Here is a 16612-nt window from a genome sequence, read left to right as displayed (position 1 = left end):
GTGAAAAGGAGTCCCGCTGCCGGCACGGCGTTCCCCACACGACCGCCGGAGAGCCAAGGCTGGGTGTTTTCGGGCTCCTTGCCTGTGCAGCAGCATTGGTAAAGTCTGTAGAGTAATTCTGGCCCTCCAAAACCTCCTGCTTTCTTTTCCTGGGCTCGGGCTAGCCCCAGGCAGTTGCCTGCAGCTGTATGCTTCAGTGTTTCACTTGGAAGAAGGAAAGCATGTGTGCAGCGTGAGCATCCAACGCTTGCAGGCAGGAAGCCCGTGAAAGCAATCGCTAACTACAGTTTCTCTTGCCAGTACAGCACCTTTAACTTCACGATTTACGCCACCGAAGTGGTAGAACAGCATCCACGATACCGTTTCTTCCATATATTCCCCAGTTCCGAGCCGCCTCCGCCAGCACATACCCAGTACCGAGCAGGACTGGGCACGAGCCCAGTTAAAGGAGACATATTCTGCCCGGACCAGGCGCGTGCTCTGGGGAGGCGTACGCCCCTCGCTCCTTAAAATCCACCCTGCCCCTTTCACCGAGTTCACAGCAGAGGCAAGTTACAGAGAAGAGCAATCCCGTTGCTCATTTGAAAACAGAGTCTGATCTGAATAGACTCATTGGCATGCTGAAGGAAACACCAGTCCTTCCCAGTGTAGTTCCACTTCTAATCAACCGCATGACAGTACAGAGCTCCAGCTAAACAAGCGCAGACTAATTAAGAGATTTTGCTGCTATAAGCATTATTTGGTGGAGGCAGGTGAGGAAAGACTGGAGAGGGTAAAGATAAAAGCACTTTAAAAGCATTTACTTTTCATTTCATACCTTTAATTAGCTGGATAACTCCAGGGACTATAATTATCAGAATTGCTACAAGCTTGCAAAAGGTAAGGAAAATCTGAATGCGGGCACTCCAGCTGACACTTGTGCTATTCAGGACCATCACCAGCGCTGCAAAGGGAAAAAGAAAAGTCAGAAAGAAATACTCGTCCCGCTGAAACCGCCGCAAAACTCTTTGCCAGCAGAGAGGCCACACACGAAATAGATCCTGATGCATCAAAGGAAATACACCCCGATAACCTTACCCAGTTGTTGCCCACCCACTTCCCACGTTGCCCTCCCAGACGCCGCAGGAAGTGCTGGAGCTGAGCCCCTCTGTTTGACCCGCTGCGCGGCTCACCCGTCTCTCCGTTCCCTGCCCTGCTCCCTCCGCACCAAATACCAGCTTCATTCACCCAGGGTTGGTAGCTGTTGGTAGAAAATGGGCCGGCAGGACCCTGCCTTGGATGAAACAAATCAGTTGCCCAACCCTTGTCACTCCAGATTTCTGTATCGGTGCCAGTTTGAGCAGAGACTTGCATTTCCAGAAAACAATGACAATTAATAATCATATTAAACTTTCTCAACCCTATTGAGGTCCCGCATAAATTTGTCACTCACTACCTTATTCAACCCTGCTCCTCTTTTCCACTCTTTCTCCTCCCTCACTGCCGTACCAGCAGAGATGCAGGAGGGCCAGGGTGCAAGTAAGGTGCCCATCCTTGTTAGGAATTGGTTAAGAAATAAAGACCTTTTACTTCTCGAAAACAAAGCCTAGGTCCACACCTCACCAACACGTAGAGAGTTAAGTGAGAAGGGATTTTAGGTGCTGCCTGCTCGGCTCGCTTCTCCTTCTGGGTCAGGGAGGGCATCTTCTGGCCTTACTACAGCACTGGCCGACAGGAGGGCAGTAGGTCTTAGAATAAGACACTGGCACTCAAATGATAACTCATTTAAACAGTTACCCTGGCAAAACAGAATCAATACAGGAGTGTAGATAAAAAAAAAAAAATTACCTAAGAAATGGAAAACGTGAGACATTTCACTAGATAAGAAGTCCCTTTCCCCCTCTGCTGCAGGGAAAGGCGAACGTTGTCAAACAAGCCTGCTCACTCCTCTTCTCTTTCTTGCCGTCGTATGGAGCCAACGAATTAGCTCCTCCTCACGGTCCTCCCCTACTTCAAACTCTCTCAAGAGCACCAGTTTGCCCATATCATCAGCCATATCACACATCTTGGGATGCATAAAAATGCAAGTTGCTGTCTCCTGCCAGAGTCTGCGAGCTAGTCTGTATGAGCTAGCGTTGTAAATCTGGCACGGTACAAGCTTTCTGGCAGCAAAACCGACTGATTTATTCCAAGTCTTTTATACAGATTCTGTTCACAGGCGAGGCCAAAAATATATCGTAAAGAATTCTTCTCAGTTTAAACCAAAAGTAGATTTGGTTTAATGGAAAAGGGACAAAATTCCAAGTAATCTGGATTCCAATGTATTTCTTAGATACTTTTAATAAAATAAGAATTCCAGGAAAAAAAAACAAAAAAACAACCCATTTCCTGGAATCTTAATTTGGGAAAGATAGGGCCCCAATCTCAAATGAACAATTTACCAAAGTCAGCATAAACTCACAACGTCACCTATTGTGAATTTTTAACCAAAAGAAGATCTTAAAGGTCAAAATATTTTTCCAGTTTTGCATTTCACCATATTTCAGAACTGAGGCATTCTTTTCTAAGTCACAAGGAAATCACTCGGACTTCTGCAAAGTATCCCTTGAGATCCAAATACTTATTTTTTTGCTTTACTACTTCCGTGTATACCTATCCTTGTCAGGAAACAGAAAACCCCAGGGGCCTGATTTATTACTCTATTGTCCCAATACTACCCTCACTTATCGTCACTTATTTAAATGTTGAAAGATCCCTTTAGGTTGCTGCTGAACATTAGCACCGATTGAGGCTCCCCCTCTTTTCCTAGGGCTTGATTACCAGCAAGGTTAACAACTGTAAGTTAAGAAAAATATATTTAAAATATTCATTTGACCAACAGTGTTTAAGTTATAAAGAAAACCCAGTGCCATAAACAAACGCTGGCTTATTTCAGATTTCCTAGAAAGTTCAGGATATCGTGCTTTTCCTTCCCGGAAGACGAAAACCAGGCAGGGACCAGGCCACAGGAAAATGCCAAGGAAGAGTTTTATGAGTAAGGAAATATCTGCGATTTGACATCCAGCTTATTCAGAGTTCAAGCTGACCGCAGCAATCCGTTACCTGACACAGGTCAGAACAGGTAACATGAGCATCCTCCCTGCAGAGAGCCCTCCTCGAGGTTGTCTAATGCATCGGGTTCACCTTCCTGATACCCGCGTGAGAACGCGCCTGGATGACAAACTACTACGAACACTAACAGCAGCTCACACGGAAACACATAACCCCCCTTGCTGCCCAGCCACGAGCCCCAAATCTCTGGAAGAGCTACACTGGCTTGAGAGAGGAAAATGCAGGCTGGTATTTTCATGAAGACAGCCTGCTCGTGAGCAAGCTGCGTTAAAACATTCCCCAGCCCCAGCTGGGGGTTCAAGCCAGCCAACTGCTTCATCGAAGGCTTTCTAATCCAACAGCAAAAGCAAAACAGACACTGCAAGGACCTTCGTTTAATCGGGAAGCTGAAGGGACGCTACACCTGCAGTCAGGGCAGTGCACGTGCCGTTAGTTTTGATGGTCCTCTAAAAGGGCAAGTCCCTTGCGGAGCTGGACGACTGCACAAACATAGTGGTTCAGGTTGCAGGGCTGAGACTTAAGTTCTTAGAAGGTTGGAGACCAATTTGGTATTTTCTGGGATTTCATTTTATTGGACCTAATAGGCTATAAGGATTTACAATCTTCTTTTAGGTAGTCTTAGCAGTTCTATGTGCATGAAAGACATATAGGGCTGTGGGGCTTATACCGCCGTCACGTATCGGCACCGTACCGGTTGTGTTAGCAACTGGATAGTGAAAGGCAACGGAGGAGTCATGAAGAAAGCTGCTGAAGAGAAGGAAAAGAACACGACAACTGCGCCAGGATTCAAGAATGAAATTATCTGTTGGGACTATAGTCATTATTCAACACCTCTCTTCTATGAATGGGGCCTGATGGAGATACTTCACAGAACTGATTGCAGATGCTTTGATACCGGATCAGAGCAAAGACCAGAAGGAAGCAGCAACTCCCCAGACAAAAGGACAGCGAAAGGAGGACTCATCTCTAACTTTGCCAACTAGAAGTCAGGCATCTAGTGCAGCTTACATCCTCAATGAAGAGACAAGACAGTTGCCTACAGAGGATGAATAGTATCTCTTTCAGATGCCTATCTCAGATGAGATGAGTTGCCTTCAGGAAGTGTCTCCTTCTCCACTAACTCTACGGGGAGCATGGACAATTGCCTTAAACTAAACACCTAACTAAAGGCGAGACGAATCCTAACCGAGGGGAGTACGGAGGGAGATCAAAATGGGGTTCATGAACAATCAAACACAATGGCAACACTGGTCATGTTGCTTTTCACAATCTCTTTCCTTCACACCGCCACAGCTATAGACGGATAACAAAATCCGGTGGGAGAAGCTGCAGTAAGCATTACATCCTGGCCTGCTTTTCAAGAGTATACGTAGCCTGGCCTCAGTGGGAAACCACGGAAACTGCGCTCCCCTAACTTGTCAGGCTTTTAGGGTCAAGGCATGCCCACGAAGGAAAAAATACCCTCGATTTGCAGGTTCTACTGCATGCGTTAAAACAAAGTCACAGGAGGCACAAAAGCACCCATCAGAGCAGCTTTTGCTCTTCCTGCAAGTCAAGAGATGTCTTAAACTGCTTGTCTGAAAACTGTCAGGGGGAAGAGAGCAACATCTGTGGCATCTGCCATGATGGGAGCGGGGGTGGAATGCAACTACCTATAGACTCACATACACACCAAATTTATGCCAATAAACCTTTGGGCTACAGTATTTGCCAGCAAGCACTGATGGATCTGTACAGCTGATCTCAGTTTTCAAGCATAATACTGCCTCTAACAAGCCATCTTTTGGGGTATTTGAGGGGGTTTTGGCAGACCTCCAGAAAAAGGGGGTAATTATATATTATCGTGGTGTAAAATGCCCAAAATACTCATGAATCAATGTAAAAACATTAAAAACACGTGTGAGTTGGTAACCTGCTTTCAGTCTCACAGTTTTTAATAGCTGAAACCTGTTTATCTGCTTTCTGATATGGAGGCCAAGTTAAAAGATTAGAACAGGCTCGGTTAAGATTGCGTATCTATTCAGGTTACATATCGATAATACGGTTCAATACCTTCGAAAAATATAACCTATCCCTTTTTGTTACAGATATATTTAAGCTTACCGTTGGGAGAAGAAGTAAAAGATACAAATACAGCAATATATGAACATGGGGTTTTTTTTGCACTATCGCCATGCCTATGGTGATAGGATGTTTCTCATTGGAAGAAGCAAGAGGGGTCTACCAGTTTTCACTGAAAGAGAGAAATTAATTTTTAACCCTTTCTCTGAAAAAGACAGTCTTCAGCATCAGAACAATAGGCGGACGGCATCCCTTCTGCTTTGTGTCCTGGGGCTATTGTGTCCAACTCAAGAAAAGTTGACATTTGAAAGGCCTTGTCTCCTGTTTGCATATCCTTCAGCTGTCCTTCCCCATGCTGGGGCACATTCAGGTTTTCTCTCCTCTACCTGACCACTTATTTTCATAAAAATTGTAATCATTAGGTATCTTTGAGATGTCTGCTTTTCTCCCAGATCCAGATAAATTGACTGAGTTTAGAAAAAGTTTACAGCAGACTGACACACAGAGGTATGCAAATCTGTATTTGCCTAGGTTTTTCTCCTCATGGAGATTGACTTTAGAAATACTAACGGAATTAAAGTGATTTCTAATTTTGAAAAAAAACAGGCAACCTTTGCTTCAGAGGTTCAGAAAGCTGGGGTATCTGAAGAGAACCTCTACACAAGCATCCTTCTCTCTACTGAGCCACTGAAATGTTTGGACCTTTTGGCTGATTGTTTTTATTTAAAAAAAAAAAAAAAATTTAAAAAAAAAGAAAGCACCATATTGTGGAACAGAAAATTTGCTTCTACAGATTGTTCCAAATTGCTCAGAACAGAGGTGATTTTGAGGGGAATTTTGTGCCCAGCACATACGTTTTTCCTGTAAATAATAAACCAAGAATGAGGGTTTTTTTCAAAGGTCACCATCTCCAGTAGTTGCGTTTGAGCTCTCATCTGATCTGCATCTTCTCTGCAGCACCATCGTTCCTTTCTCACTGCGGAGGCCCCGTGGTGGAACGGTGGGGAGCAGGATGGGCTGTAGCCCCTCTACGAGAAGTATTTGTTTGCAGCTGGTAGAGGAGCAACAGTATTTGCCGCTCCCCATCATAATCCTGGTTGCTCCATCTCGGGCAGCCTTTTAATAATAGGCTTAAATTGCAGGAAAGGAAGTTTAGGTGAGAAAAAAATATGAGAAAAGCTGCCTAGTGATAAGGACAGAGAAGGAGTGGGCTACAGTATTAGGCGAGGCTTTAGAACCTCCTGCAGTGGAGGTTTTAAGACCAGTTTAGACAAATATCTGTCAGAAATTGGTTAGACACATTGATTGTGTTTGGGGGCTGGGGAGCACCTGGCGATTTTTCAAAATCTCTTCCTGCCCTTTCTAGTAGGATCGGAAGCAACAACGTAAAACTACGGAACAAAGTCTTACCCAAGGACAGAGTTTAATGGTGCTTCCCAGTACCTTCCCCCTCGCGCAATAGTGTCAGATACGTGGCGAGCGCTCTGTCATCAGGCACAGGAGGGAGAAGGGACCAGAAGTGGATGAGAAGACAAAAGGCACCTCAGGGCACTTTCTAATTAACTTAAAATTTTTAGTGGCAGCCAAAATTACCTTTGGCACTGTAAAATTTGATTATAAGATCTTCAGGGCTCAGATGTGTCTGTTCAGCACAACACCATCTTCGCATTACCTATCACTCTGCCTACACGCACCGTACACAACACCCATCACAACTACCACAACACCTAATTCTTACCATACGGTTCGGGGATCCCCGATTGTAACATGTGTTCAAAACCTACCACAAATGAAACTCCACCGTAGAGCGCACTGCAAAGAGTAACGCCTCAGCCTGACACGTCACTGGGTCCCTCAGCATTGTCCCGTTCACCATTACAAGCTTTCGACAAGAATCCCTTCTTTCGGTGAAACGGTGCCCATCTTACCTGCGCCGTACAGACCCGCGCTCGCCGTAGGAGCGGTCTGCTGTGAACTCTCTCCCTTCAGGCTGCAATTACTTCAGCGTAACTCCACCTCCTGCCCCCTTGCAATCTTACTTCTTCGCTTAATTACTTTGCGAAGCCCCGGCTTATCACACGGATTTTCAATTAAATTAAAAGCAATTAAAACCTATTTCAAATTGTTCGCTTATTGTGCTTGAATCACATGCACTTAAAAAAATGCTTTGTTGGAGTCCTCGCTTAACATTCCTTCTGTCTCGGTGACCTTGAAGTTACTGAACATCTGTTTCACCCTTATCTTGCACCGAAATATTTTAGACAGATGTAGCTATAAAAAGTCATTGACCTCAAAATTCAAGCCCTTAATTCAATTATTCCTGTGAAACCTATAGTTTGTGCATAATTAAGTTAGAAAGAAATGCGGTCACATGCTGATTTTTTTAATACTCCTGGCAGAAGGGAACTCTTACCAAGAGAGTTCCTACAAGAAGCCACAGTAACCTGGAGACTGGAAATTTCAATGTCAATTGAACTCCCTACCCCAAAGAAAGAAAAAGTCATCTGAACCTCTTATTGTGCAACACCGAAGGGGTCTCCTATGTGCCTTTGATCATTTTGCGTGTCTTAAGTCCTTTTTCCAGCCCTTTTGTTTCTGATACGCGCACTGACCAAACTGAAAGGAACAATCTGTTAGTAATTACGCAGGTCTGCTCTGCGCTCTCCTCCCAGCACAGCTGAACGCGAACGTGGGCGCACGCATGCACGGAGCATCATCACCGGTGACCAGACAGAACTGGAAGCAAGCCTCTAGCCCTGCAGGCACACGGCTCCAGCGTCCCGTTCTGGCACCAGGCTCCAAGCCTCCCACACCAGCCCAGGTACACTGTAAAGCTCCCGGGCTCAGGGCAGCCTCCCTCCTCCCACCGGCAATTACTGGTTCTCCGTAGCCTTAAGTGGTCCCTTTTACACCGACTGTGAAGTCGGCAAGAGCAGGACAAGCTGCTGGTAACGGAGGTGCATTTTCACCACGCTGTGGGCCCTGCTCCCGAAGCCATCAGCTGGGTTCCTGCTTCCTGAACCGCAAGTGCCTCGCTAAGTTTTATTGCTATGGAGGACAGAGTGGGACTAGGGACGATGATCTCATGTTGCCTGTGCTCCGCTCAAGAGAACTACATTTCTTCATGGCATCATACTTGGCACTCGATTGCCTCCTGAAACAGAGGTAGAGCAAAGCACTTAAAATCAGGTAATCATTCTTCCATATCTCTGGCACTGGATCACCATCTCTTAGGGACTGAAATTGCTTCCACAAAAGTAATGAGAGTTCTGCCATTAATTCAAGTGGCAACGGAATCAGCCTTGGCAATAGATTTTCCCTGCCATTAATAAAGTCTGCTATTCTTTTTACTACTGCATATGTTCACAAACCCACATACCCAGGCGTAAAGTCACGCTGATGCCCTTGGCATTGGATGCAGTCATTTTGTAATGATTCACATCAAACAACTACCTGTTCGGTGTGTGATTACCTCTTTTTTTTTTTTCCCCCCCCATTTACATCATCTTTATCCTTCCCTGAAACCTAAAATTGGATACTTACTGATGCCAACAGCTGTGATAAGTTTAATCGCAAGTTCTGGGATTTCACACTGCATAAAGAAAGGTTCCAAAATGTAACGTCCAAACGCCAACGATATCACTGCTGTGGCAGCAGGGCTAGAGTGAAAACAGCAACAACGACAAAATCACAACATTAATATGCAGTACATACATAGATAATATTCTTATGGGATCATGCTGTAACTTTACTACCACAGAACCGTGAGCCATACTTAATTTTGGTGCCTGCTTGTAACTATGCCGCCAGGTACCATGATTTCTGAATGCAGCAGGAAACCACGAGCAGTTTAGCTTTGCCCAGCGGTTCCGATCTTGACAGCAACACTTCTCACCAGGATCGCCCTTACACCTTCCACGTCGTGAAGCAGCCGTAAGCGGAAAGGGAAGGTATCCATAGAAATCTTCATTCATTCGCTTGAAGCGAACATGGACAGAACTCGATTACATGGGCAAAACCCCGAGTAGAAGTTGTCGAGGGCTGAATTTTAGTGGCCAGGTATACCTCAGCCCTCAGAGACAAGCAAATTCCTTTCAATCAAGCTGAGAATTCTGCTTTACTAAGTATCCAAAACCTACCCAAGACTGTTATTAAAATCTGAGATGCTGCAAAAAATGAATGAAAATGGGATTTCCTAAAAACACAAACAACGTGTTCCTTGATCCTAGCACTGCAAGTGAGAGCAAAAGTCCTCAAAGTACCTCGCGTGAAACAGAGAAATGGGAAGAAAGGCAGGCGTGCAGTTGTTGCATTTACGAATCTGAAATACTTATAGTATTCATACAGCCTCTTTCTTTGAGAGAAGCTAAATGCTTGCCAGAAGCCTTTGCTCTGACACACATTAACAGAAAATTACCCTGTGCCTCGGATCAGACACTGTCTGCGTATTACAGTTCCAGTGGTCTCTTCACATTTGGTTTGGGAGGACACTTTCACCCTTCTTAGGGCAACTGGTGGCGTCCGTGCTTCACTGCACCCTCACACACAGTAAGGACAAAAGGGCATATGATTCTGCCTCAGAGGATTTTTTTTGAGTTAAACAAGAGTCCCTGCAAATTTCTTGGGAAAAAAATCTACAGAATTTAACAAAATAATGCCTTACCTTACGGAATCTTAATAAAAATCTGTAAGTAATATATATTCTTTACACTATTTATAAATATACGTAATGAAAATATATAAATTAAAAAAAGCTAAAAAGGCTACGGAACATTATACAAACTTCTGCAGAGAAGTTATTCCCCTCCACCGAATGATACAGGAATTTTCCACCAGAGAGTTTCACCCTTGAAACAAAACCCACTTTCTCAGCGTTATGACTCAACCAAAATGTCACACGTCGCGTTGGACCAAACTGCAGAGCAGCGAAGGACAGAAGTATCTTCCTCGGGAAGTTTCGGCGTGGACAAGCGAGGGCCGCTGCTTGTCTGTCCCCCCGGCACGAGGACTGTTCCTTTCGCTGGCCAGCAGTTGGCTTTGCCACTTTTGCCTTCGCGCAAGGACCGAACGTCCTCTGCGCTGGATTTCCACAGACATTTACTGACTTGCCCTCGGTGCACTATTTCTAATTTACATAAGAAGATCACCAGGCTTCCGTTTTTTAAACACTGAAGCCTGCCAAAAGCGGTTTGAAGCGTCCTAGATCAGATGAAAGATCAGATCTTTGGCGCTTTCCCAGACTTTTTTCCTCAGTCCTGGCTCCTTTTTCTAAGTTTTGGATTTTTCCCCTCTCATTTTAAGAAAGGCCTTTTTAAAGAGGCAGTCACCGCTACCCACACCATACTTTTGTTTTAAAACACAGCTCCTAAGTTATAGCTCCTACAAACAGCTGTCTCTCTCCTGTTCCCACGTTTGGGGGAGATGCTGCTGGCAGTGTCGTCAGTCAACGGAGGCGGGAGGTGAAGGAATGGGGAACTGACGGCAGTCAATTCCTTTTGACTGCAATCCTAGAGGCAGACTGGCTGCCCCCCAACCTGGGGGGTGTGCCCAGGGGGGGACAGGGGACAGAAAGCGCGTTAGCGGCTTCCAGTGAAGGGTGAGGAGCACGAAAGGCCACCCGGAAAGGAGCAGGTGCCCCAGCACACCCCACACGTGAGTCACTCGCTTGGCAGCGTACTCTCACCCCACCTGCGTTTAGCAACCACCATAGTTAAGCACCACAGACAATGCATTCTCACAGTCCTCTTCACTTGTTTGAAAACTAGCTTTTGGTTTTGTTTTTTTTTTAATTTTTTTTATGTAACCTGACTTTTGGGGAGAAAATAAAGCTCCTACTTATACGGGATGAGGAACGGCGCGGCGTGAGGTACGTCTAAACAGCAGGTGATGCTGGCGTGGTTTAATCAGTATGTGGGTAGAGTTTAAGTGTGTCCTAGACTGTAAAATAGCGGCTGAAAAGATATACGAGAGCAGGAAATGTTTGTTTTGGTTGCGGCTGCTCCGCCAGCCCTTGGGTGTGATAATCCTGCAATTTTTCAGAGGAAAAAATGGCTTAGCTGAGAAGCGTGCGTGCAACTTTGTCTACTGAAAAAAGAACACGAGATACATACAACTTCTTTGATAGCAGCAGCCAATTAGTTTACTGACGCAGGAGTCGGATATAAAACTCTACACGGAGTTTCGGCAGCGCTGCTCTGATCATCGCAAGTTATAACAAGTATGCCTCCCTTGCTGCCTCTCAGATTTGATGATTAAAGAACCCACTGACGTTCCTTCCCATGCAAGATGATTATTTTTTGGGTGTGGGGCAGATCACGATGACTAAGAGTGTTTTCATGACACTTCTGGGACGCTGTCACATGTAAAAAAAAATAATTTTGTGAGGAGAGGAATTTACGAAGCCTGGTTTCTTGTGGGTAGTTGCGCCTAGCTTAATAAGGCCCCCCTGCCTAGTAAGGTGCAGTCTAAGAGGGGATTTCTAACACTACTCTCTTTTGTTGATGCTGTGATGTGCAATAATAAAGCTACACTTACAGCACGGTGTTTCTCACAGCGAAAGCCCAAGTCTGTTTCCTCTGTCTGCCTTGCCTTTTTGGCAAAAAGTTAATACGGTTAAGACATCTGCTCTTTCATCACATTTGATGGAAACTATGCAGTTAATTCAAAGGTTACGTATGGGTGTGGAGGGTGTAAGGGACCATCTGACAGACACAATGATTTCCTCCGGAAACAAGATAAGGATTTACGGATTCATAATGACACAGCACTGTCAGTGCTTTTAAACTTAACAGTCTGTGCTAGAACTTGTCAATATTAGGTAAACATGGTTGTGATCTGAAAGGAGGCTTGTGTTTTTGTGACTAATTTGTTGATTGCGGAAGAGAGGGGAAAGGAGTGTTAACTAGCCTGAGGCAGGAAGTGAGTTGCCCTCTTCTACGTGTAACAAGCTCTCCAGCCTCAGCAATATTGTAAAACAACAACAACAACTTCAGAGGGCCACATTTGAGTTTAATACAAAGATCCATTTACAGCATGAAAATGTATTGGATACGATTCGGCATCTTCATATTGTAATTCACCTATACAGTGTCAAGGGCTGCCCAAGTCACACAGGCTTACATGCCAACACAATACTTTGGACATTTTAAATATGTAAGGACTTAATGTTGCTTTATTTGGCCAGTTAGTACTTTTCATAGTGATCAAGAGTTAAGCTCTTCCAACACCCCAGAAAAACAAAAAATGGGGACCTGAACTGACATATAAAGAATACATGGTGTCCCCAAATCTCAAAACTACCGGGCAATGGCTTCACCGAGAGTTATTCCCATAACACAGGCAACAGCAACTGCTCCAAAAGCTAGTACCAAGACTGAGAAAAACGTAAAGGTGACTTCCCTCTTCCACTATACTATATACAAGCATGGCTATTAGCATTATTAGTGACATTAATGGATACGGTAAGCTTACCAACTTTAAAGCAAGTAGCAGAATTTGTGTAGCAGGCAGTTTTCTCAGAAGGAGTTCCTCCCCGCCCCCCACTAGTTCCCCCCCCCCCCCCATATATGCACATATGTTGGCTTGAATGTTTCAACGATTACGAGCAAAATAACATTGTTAAATTATCTGAAGCGACCATACTGAAAGAACACGGCTCATTGATCAAGACATATTTGATTTGTTTTGCCAATCACGTATTGGAGACTTCTTTATGACTAAAAAGTGTATTGCCATCAGAAAAGACACACAGAAAAGCCACAACGCACTTACCGAATGATGAGTAGTTCGACCCAGACTCTCACAAAAGCAGGTAATGGGCCAAAAGCTTCCAGGATATAGGTGTAGTGACCACCGGATTTCTTAATGCATGTTCCTAGTTCAGCATAGCAGAGGGCACCTATAAGAATCAAACTGTGGCATCACGAGATATCCAAAAATACCTTTCAAAACATTTATATGCTCCACAATGGAGCTGCTGTGGTATCACAACTACTTTTGATATATTTTAATCATTTTTTCAAGCAATTTTCTACATTTTGATTCATTCAGCTAGACCTGGGGTTAACCAAACTGTACATATACCCGGCTACATTTACGTGTAAGCCACCGAACAAACTATTTGCGGTCAAGACGCTTCATTACTCATCCTTATCTCGCGAAGAGGGACAACAAAACGCTGTGTCACACCAGCTGCCCCGGCTCCCCAGCCAGCCTGACTGCACGGCCAAGCGAAAGCCTTCTGACACATTTGCTTGTTATCAAATGGCGATCACCCCTTTTCAGCCTGAGAGGTGCCTGCCTCGGCCTCTGAGGGAAAGCTTGAAAAGAGTATTCCCCCTCCTCAGCCACGGGCGAAGCAGCCGACCAGCCAAAATGCGGAAGCGGGAATCGCAGATTAAGAGTTTTCCTCAACAGTACTCCCAACATCTTACATACAAAATTCGGGGGACGGTTTAGCCCCGGCTTTTCAACACTGGCACAGCGTTGTTGGGTACTACTAATGCAATGGAAGCTCAGTTCGTTTCTGCGTTGCCTTAAATACAACTTCACGTGTTCCCAGCAGGAGGCTCATTTCATCCTTCGGTGCATTTATACATTGACTAAAGCAAACCCCAAATCGTCATCCCGTTGCTGCATGAGGGGGGCCAGGCTCGCGCAGAAGCGGTCCAGGCCCCTTCGGAGCGAGCGCTAGCGGCAATTCCCAGCAAGCAGCAGCTCTACGGAGCGGGCAGCGGCGGGCCGCGTCGATGAGGACCGGCACGCAGCCTTCCTCGCCCGTGCACCATCTGCCGCGGCTGTGTGACCAGCCGTCACCCCGTCGCAAAGCCCGGGGGTTCTCAGCTCCACGGGGGGGACCGCATCCGTAGAGGCCGACCACGTCCAATGAACGTCGGCAGCCCTTTTAGGAGGGTCTGAGAAGCCAGAGGAAAACGGCAACGAAGCCCGTAAACGCCGCACCGCATACAGTTAAGATCAGTGACATATGTGAACCCCTTTGGGCTCCGTTCCCCGCGCGCTTTTATGTTGCGGCGCGTTAAGATGAAAACTACAGTTGTCAAAACCGCGTAACGTGTACGAGCCCATTAAAGCTGTACCACGTTATGATAAATTCCATCCTCGTCCATTTGCTTTGTTTGCGGCTTTGCGCAAACGCGGCAGCTTTTATCTGCAATTCTTCAGCCTACCTGAAAAGGTACTTAAAGGAATTTTTATAGCCACGTTAAAAAAAAAAAAAAAAAAAGGCTTTTGATGGGTTTTCTCTTGCCAGCCCGTTGAGATTCAGGATGAAATGAAGTTGTATTTCCATACATGTTGTACACACGGCCTCAGCAAGACCTTAAGTAGTCTTTGCATGTGATTTTACATTAAAGTCATGCAGGGAATTAGAAATACCCATGGCATTAAAAAATATGAAAACAATAACTAACAGCTCCATTCAGAGAAAGAGATAGTATCTTTTGCTGAGCCAAAAGACACAGTTCTTCACATCTTGAGATCTGGAAAGCCACCTAGAAAATCTGTCTGATAAAAGAGGGGTTTTGGTTTTTTTTTTTTTCTGTACTGACTTGACTTCACAGCCTGAAAATTACTACCATTAAAGTTAAAGCCAAAAATGCAATGCTTAAGCAAATCCGTTTTTGACTATATCTAAATACCAAGGTCTTCTGACAGGGCTAAAAATTGTATTTGAGGTCTGTATAGGGGAGTTTTGGTTACAGGCAGGACGTCCACCTTTGTACGACAGATTATGCCGCACCGATACCTTTAACATTTGGCCAAAACAGGCCCTAACTTGCCTGCACGGGCCGCTCGGCTTGGGTGGGCTTCGCCGTAAGCAGCCCGTGGTTCTTTTAAGCTCGGAGCCAATTTACGCGGGGTGGCAGCCGCGTGTTCCACCTACTGAGCAGACACGTGTTAGCCCATGTTTGTCCTCTTTACCTCCTGCCAGAAAACAAGTCGTTTCTGTTTTAAATACAGCCAACGCTCATGTTAGTTCTCCGGCTTCTTTGAGATTAACTCGTTAAGTAGGTCAATGGTCCCTCCGTCCCGCAGAGGCCAGGGTGGGGTTTTCCACTCTGAATGGGGGCTTTGTGTGCAGAACACACACGCCGGCACTCCTCAGGATTCAGTCCTCTTCAAAAAATACACAAAATTAGCAAAAACTGTCACGACAGGCAGGCTAGGAATAAAACTCTCGTTACGGTTTTGTTTCCGTCTCGCTGTTCCTCGCGGCGCGATCTTTCAAAGCGGCGGCGGGAGCGGGGAATAAAGCGAGGAGCGGCAGTACAAGGCTGGGGAGAGAGGTTATTAGCGTTATTAATTTTGCTCCCCTTCGTGCCGACACAGCTCACATCCAGTGGGAGTTACTCCTCTCACAACTTGCTCTAGCCCCGAGGGAACTAAGTCGAGCTGTCTAAACATTTCACCGGCGTTCGAGCGGAGTGACCCGCGTCCCCGGCTGCCGGGAGCCTTGCGAGCAGACCGTAAACTACCTCTCACAGCCAGAAGAAAAACCATTATGCGTGCAGCACGTCGCATGGCATACAATGGACATTGACTTCTCCCGTTCCTTTAGGGAACCGTAAGAAACAGTAATTTACACTTCCGATCTTTACCCCCCGGGCGCCGGGGCGGGGGGCGAGGGGTCGCGTACCTCTGCGCCCTCCACGCAACCTATCACGCAGCACAGACCTTCTGAAGCCCTATTGGTCCTCAAGCTCCACGCTGTGCCTTGCTATCCAATGGCAAAATCGGACAAATAAGAGTAATAATCCACCAGCCGCCCCTCTGGACCAATTAGGAACTTTGAAGGGACTTACCGAAGAGCGAGAGGATACCACACGCTGTCCAGACGGTCAAGGACATGCCCACGCTGCCCGTGTTCTTCAGGATGCCTTTGGGAGAGATGAAGATGCCCGCTCCAATGATAGTGCCGATTATGATGGATATCCCCCTCAAAAGTGTCACTTTCTTCTTCAGCACAACTTTCCCCTCCGGGGCTGGCTGTCCGCCGTCCACAGAGGGCAACCTGCCATTCGCTTGCCCCTGCGAGTAGCTGCTGTTAGAGACGGCGGTCACAGCAGCTTTCCTGACCATGCTGCACCAGCACACCCACGGCGAGCGCAGGCAAAAAAAAAAAAAAAAAAAAAAAAAAAAAAAAAAAAAAAAAAAAAAAAAAAAAAAAAAAAAAAAAAAAAAAAAAAAAAAAAAAAAAAAAAAAAAAAAAAAAAAAAAAAAAAAAAAAAAAAAGCTCCCAAAGCGTGTGGGAGCCTTTACTGCGCCCTGAGCGCTGCCCAGGAGCACCTGCGCTTCCACGCCGCGAGCGGGTACTGCCCTATCCTTGGAAACCCGCTCAGCTTCCGCGTGGACTTGTATTTAAGCTCTTGTCATACCAAGTTACTCCAGCTGAATGATGATGCAAATTCTCCAGGTTTGCATCAGCCATTTGAGAAACCTCTGG

General features: G+C 45.7%; 1 protein-coding gene across 1 annotated transcript; it reads right to left on the bottom strand.

The window, feature by feature from the left end:
• Positions 1 to 817: 817 nt before the first annotated feature.
• Positions 818 to 16248, bottom strand: LOC104618359 (cystine/glutamate transporter-like; the record flags this gene model as incomplete). Its single annotated transcript, XM_010283933.1, has 4 exons — positions 15972 to 16248; positions 12922 to 13048; positions 8695 to 8810; positions 818 to 943 (listed from the first exon to the last, which is right to left on the bottom strand). Coding segments are annotated over exons 1-4 (646 nt in total), but the record flags the coding sequence as incomplete, so codon positions are not given.
• Positions 16249 to 16612: the final 364 nt, after the last annotated feature.

Source organism: Phaethon lepturus, unplaced genomic scaffold, assembly GCF_000687285.1.
Source record: "Phaethon lepturus isolate BGI_N335 unplaced genomic scaffold, ASM68728v1 scaffold16943, whole genome shotgun sequence".
Classification (NCBI taxonomy): Eukaryota; Metazoa; Chordata; class Aves; order Phaethontiformes; family Phaethontidae; genus Phaethon; species Phaethon lepturus.
Note: the sequence above shows the minus strand (reverse complement) of the source record. Positions and strands in the feature narration are given on the sequence as shown.